The sequence below is a fragment of the Schistocerca americana genome, chromosome 1 (genome assembly GCF_021461395.2).
Source record: "Schistocerca americana isolate TAMUIC-IGC-003095 chromosome 1, iqSchAmer2.1, whole genome shotgun sequence".
Classification (NCBI taxonomy): Eukaryota; Metazoa; Arthropoda; class Insecta; order Orthoptera; family Acrididae; genus Schistocerca; species Schistocerca americana.
The window spans coordinates 607631263-607637262 of NC_060119.1; the positions used below are offsets into that span (position 1 = coordinate 607631263).

The window sequence follows — 6000 nt, forward strand, 5'->3', positions numbered from 1 at the left end:
TTTGCTGTCGCCATCAATGGTATTGTAAATGCAAGGGGTCTCTCAGCCTCTCCATCACTGTATGTGAATGCTCTTTGCCTGTACTGTGCCTCTGCATCACTGCTCACCACTGAGTGCCAACTTCAGGGGGCTGTCTGGAGAGTGCATGACTGGGCCCTGAATCACAGCTATCAGTTTTCTCGTGCAAAATTACGAGTTGTGCATTTTTGTCGATTCCAGGCTGTGCACCCGCACCCGGAAATTGGTCTTGGTGACCAGTTACTTGAAGTTGTCAAAACTTTCCAAATCTTAGGTATTTCATTTGACCACAAGCTAACTTAGCAGCCGCATATCTGCTGGCTCAAGGCAACTTGCATGAAGAAGCTGAATGCTCTTCATTTTCTTAGTCACTCCTCGTGGGGTGTGGGCTAAACTTTTTTTAACAATACATTTTTACTTTCATTTCCTTATGAAGACCGCACTCAATTATTATGAACTATTAGGGTGAGCTAACTTGCAAGTTGCACTGGATAGAGTAGCATGGAGAGCTGCAACAAACCAGTCTCGGGGCTGAAGACCACAACAACAACAACAACAACAACAACTTGCAAGTATCTCTCCAGTGACAGCTGTTACAACTTTTATGGAAATTACAGTAGTGTCATCTTTGTTATTATTTGAGCATCATTTTTTTCCAGTAATTTTTAGGCTTCATTTGTGACTTTATTATTATATTTTATGCTTAAATCAAATGTACTAATGACATAATTTTAATATTGTGATGGCATAACTCCCTATCTGTAATTTGTTCCTTCACACACATACAGCCGTTTTGTTGATAGAATATGGATGTTTTCATGATTCAGTGCCAGTCAGCGGCGCTTGATGAGCTTTTCGGTCAGCCTGAAGAATGCTTTCAGCGTTACCAGACGGCTCAGATCTTACTGCATAGCCTTTCACAACAAGTGAGCCACCAACAAGATAGAGCTTTATTAACAAAGTGTAAGTAGTTTCTATTTTTCTTGTATTTATAGTAATTTTTCTGACTGATGATTCATTTGTATTTGATGTAACAACTGATGGAATAACGATGTTGCCATTTGGGGGGGGGGGGGATAAACCATCGACATCTTCAAGAATATTTTTAATCTAACCCATTGTCTTGTTACCAAGGAAGTAATTTAAATTTCTAGAGCCTTTGATGTTGTGGAAAGTATATTTTTTATTGTTCCAAGATAAAAGGAAATTCATGTCTGTTCATAAGACGAAGTATGTTTTCTACAGAACATCTACTTAAACGTGTAGCTTAACCATTTATGAATACATAAGAACGAGTGATATTCTGTGCCACAACTTTTGTGTTTTTATACACTCTAGTAAAAGAGAAAAAAATTGCACTACAAAGATATTATCTGAATGGGATAGAAATTACTAGATGCGATGCACATATACAGACAAACCAATTATTACAATTTCAAGGAAACTGCATGATTTATTCAAGAGAAAGAGTGTCACAAATTAAGCAAGTCACTAATGTGTCAGTCCCCTCCAGCCCTTACGCATGCAGTTATTGGGTTTGGCACTGATTGACAGTGTTGTTGGATATCTTTCTGAGGGATATTGTGCCAAATTCTGTCCAATTGGCATGTTAGATCATCAAAATCCTGAACTGGTTGAAGGACCCTACCAATAATGTTCTAAACGTTCTCATCTGGGGGAGATTTGGCGACCTTGCTGGCCAAGTTAGGTTTGGGAAGCACAAAGACAAGCACTAGAAACTCTTGCCATGTGGGAGCAGGCATTATCTCCTGAAATGTGAACACAGGGTGACTTATCGTAAAGGACAACAAAATGGGGTGTAGAACATCGTCAACATACTGCTTTGCTGTAAGGATGCTGCAGATGACAACTAAAGGGGTCCTACTGGAAAAGAAAAGACACAGCAGACCGTCGCTCCTGTTTGTCAGGGTGGATGGAGGGCGACTGTCAGATTGTATCCAACTGCTGGCCAGAGAGTCTCCAGACAAGGCTTAGCTGGTAATCGGGGCTCATTTGAAGTGGACTAATCAATGAAAACAGTTCTACTCCAGTCAATGTGATTACAGGCCAAAGAAATGTCTGGAGACGCTCCATACAGCTGTGGTATACCAACCTGATTGTCGCCAGCAAATGGCCTGATATCTGGGCTGCCATGACCTCTTTGCTTGTCATCTACAGCACCCTTACAGCACAGCAATTTGTCGACACCCGTTTTGTTGCCATTCATGGCAAGCCATCGTGGGCTTACATTTCAGCAAGATAATACCCACCCACACATGAGAAGAGTTTCTAATGCTTTTCTTTGTGCTTGCCAAGCTGTTCCTTGCCCAGAAAAGTTGCCGAATCTCTCCCCAATTGAGAACATTTGGAGCATTATTGGTGGGATTCTCCAACCAGTTTGGAATTTTGACAATCTAACAAGTCAATTGGACAGAATTTGGCATGATTTCCCTCAGCAAGGCGTCCAACTACTCTATCAATGCCAAATCAAACAATTGCTTGCACAAAGGCCAGACGTGGACCATTGCATTGTTGACTTATTCAATTTGTGAAGCTCTTTCTCTTGAATAAATCATCCATTTTTTCTGAAACTGTAGTCATTTGTTTATCTGTGCATGTACGTAACATCTCTCGATTTCAAATAAAAAATGTTTTGGAATGTTTGTCTAACAGTCGGCAAGTGATGATTGAAGGGATCGCTGTGTCAAAAATCTGCAGGTACCAGTCACTGAATGCTGGCCCATGTTTTTGACTGGACCAGAGGTGGGATTCTTCTTAAATGTCATCTAGGCCTGAAGATAGCGTGATGAAATGCCGCAACTGGTTGCTAAAATAAAATAACAATTGGAAATTTTGACAGGTGAAAGGTGTTTTGATTCAACATTTTATACTGAGCAGCTGAGGTCCCACAACCATACGCATAAAGATGGACTCACAGAATGTACCAGTATTTCCAGCCCATTCAAATAATTCCTTCATGATGAGGTTTTTTAAGTATATTTGTAACATATTGTGGCATCACATCGTGTCAGTTCCAGTTTAATAACAATAATAATATTAACAAGCACTCTTTATGATTTGAGGCATAGTGAATTCTGTTTTCTTCTTTTCTGTTGTTGGTATGTTTACCTATATGACAAACCAGTAATTATGTGTAAAATATGTAGAATTGGAAAAAAAGACTTATAAATATTTACAAAAGCATGACATGTCTAACAGTGGCCTAAACAAATTAAGAATTATATAAATTTAGAAATTGTAGTCAATAGTGCAGATTACATAATACTAGCAGAAAAATCTGCATACGAAAAAGAGTGATGGGATATGAAGAAGAAGAAGAAGAAGAACATAAACACTAAAGACAGCAAGGAACTCAAGCCTTTTAGAACTAAAATCTCAAGAAATTATAAGAAAATAGGAGAAGAAATTGAGAGAGCTGTCAAATAAAAAGGAGAACCTTGCAAAGAAAATGTATTATTGAAGCTGTGCCAATAATGATAGAAAAGGAAATTTCCATTATACTGACAGATTGAATTCATTTCAATGCATTTTGGGTTTGTTTTGTAGAGACCATTATTTTTTTACAAAATAGGTTTCAGATTGAGTCCATAATCTAGAGCAACACTTGTTAATGTGATGTTATTGTTCTGTTACACATAAAAACAGATATTCTACATATATTACAAGCTAATATTCTAACAACAACTTAATGATAATACAGAACACACACATTATTCTTAAATGTGATAGAATATTGTAAGGATATGGATTAGCATTTATTGCTATATGTGCCCCCCTACACACACACACACACACACACACACACACACACACACACACAATGTGTGCTAGCCTCATGAAAACATACTTATATATTGTTGAAAATAATCAATTTTTGAAAATATAATGTAATTGGATATACACTTAATTATATATTCTGTGTGTATGTACAGTGTTAGCTCATTTATGTTCACCGTATTACGATGGCAAATCCGATATCAATGTGAGATGATCCCTGGATGAATAAATAAATATACACGCACAACTTGTACACAAAAAAATACACATGGCCACTGTTTTCTCTGGGCACTGTGCCCCCACTAGGCTGTAATAACTTTGTGGTATTAATTGTTGGTGTTCTTGATGATGGACTTGTAACCTGGAACGCAAGGTGGGGGCTTTACTGAACACCATCAAAAGAGATAAATGTGTATTGGTGTAATAGTTATGAATGTTTTCGTCAAATGCTCACAGTTTAATCAATCTAAACAGTTTAATCAATCTAAACATTTGTATTTTTATTAATATTTCCAGTATGCATCTTCTATAATTCTATGAACAAGAATGAAACGCATATCACTTTTCCTCACAGTACTCATAATGTGCCAACAAACCGAACAAGGTGGTGCAGTGGCTAGTGTACTGGATTCGCGTTTCGGGAGGACGACGTGTCATATCCACTTCCAGCCATTCTAATTTAGGTTTTCCATGACTTCCCTAAATCGCTTCAGGCATGTGCTGGGATGGTTCCTTTGAAAGGGTGCAGCCAACTTCAATCCCTAATCCGATGGGACCAATGCCTCACTGTTCGATCCCCTCCCCCAAACCAACCAACCAACCATGCCAAGAATATCAAGTTCTTTGTCTTTTCATAACAGCAACATTTCACTTTTCAGTAGATGATTGTGGTACTGCTAATTCTTTTTCCCCATTATATACATCAAGTAGGAAGTAATTATGTGGAAAACAGCTACTGCTAATTATTTAATACTGTATTGTAATGTTGGAGCAATTCTCTTTCCTGTGTTTTTTTTTAACCTTAACAATCTTTAACATTGCTTTGTAGAAACAAACATAAGGCTGTAGTGAGGTACTTCCTTTCCTCAAATAACAGTTAATAAGTCTACCATCTCTTACAGACAAAGATGCTGTTGAGAAAAGGTTATTCGTCCTACAACAGCAAGGCTACATTTACTCTACTTGACCTAACCAGTTTGTGTGGATATTCCATTTTGTCCCATTCAAGAAACAAATGGATCATTCCGGTACCTGAAGGTTTGGCAGCTAACAGTGCAAAAACTATTCAACTGTGCTGTTGCGTTGAATGGACATAACATTTTTTTACTGCTGTTGTAGAGCAAGTGGTTTTATAAATGTAAAACATGGACACTTAATGCTAATGTATTTGTGTATGTTACAGGAAGTGTATCGGTTGTCTTTTGTACAATTGAATAATTGTAGTGTGTGCATCAATGTGCATATGTACATATATGTAAAAAATAAAATCTAAATAGCTGTGCAAAGAAGTATTTGCAGTAACGTGATAATAGTTTGAAAGCAGAGTATGTGGAGGGGATGTCACCATTAAACGGGCTATTTGTGTAACTACAAGAGCTGTGTAAATAATCACACATTTCTAAAAGTTTACTTTGAAATATATGAGCTTCACATTACTATTGTAATTTTATGGCAAGATTCTGAACATCAATTCACAAAGAACTGTGTCTTACTGAGAATGTGTATGTAAAATTTGGAGATTATGGAAGCATGGTGAGTAAGCCTGGAAATATGTAATAGGGTTTTGATGTTTAAATGTAACTTATAAAAGAAAACACAATACAAATAAGAATTCCTCTATTACTTAGTCCATTGATAAAATGTTCCCTTTGAATCTTGTAAAACATGTAGTATTACAAGTTTTTAAATTCCATATTTATTTTTAGACATTGTATAAATTAAATTATTGTGATAATGTGAATGATTGTAATTTTATCGCCAATAGAACAAATTTTATATCAATATTAAGTGAATCTGTGTTCAACTATTCAGCCCAAATTAGCATATTTAATTAGTATTCCTTGAATAATCTTTCTGATGCGTAGAAAAACTTAATTTTCTGTTGAACTTGCTATGCTAGTCAGGACAAAGATAACATTATAAATTTCATATTACTTACTTCGTATTTGATGTTACCTGTTACTC

The 6000-nt window shown here is 36.7% G+C and overlaps 1 protein-coding gene across 2 annotated transcripts in view; it reads left to right on the plus strand.

Moving 5' to 3' along the window:
* Positions 1–5324, plus strand: part of LOC124607225 (serine/threonine-protein kinase unc-51) — a 145537-nt gene extending 140213 nt beyond the window's left edge. For both annotated transcript variants that reach the window (XM_047139500.1, XM_047139507.1), the window contains exons 20-21: positions 846–981; positions 4938–5324. In XM_047139500.1, coding sequence (XP_046995456.1) covers positions 846–981; positions 4938–5002 — 201 coding nt within the window. In that variant the 3' untranslated portion in view covers positions 5003–5324. The remainder of the gene's footprint in view (positions 1–845; positions 982–4937) is intronic.
* Positions 5325–6000: the final 676 nt, after the last annotated feature.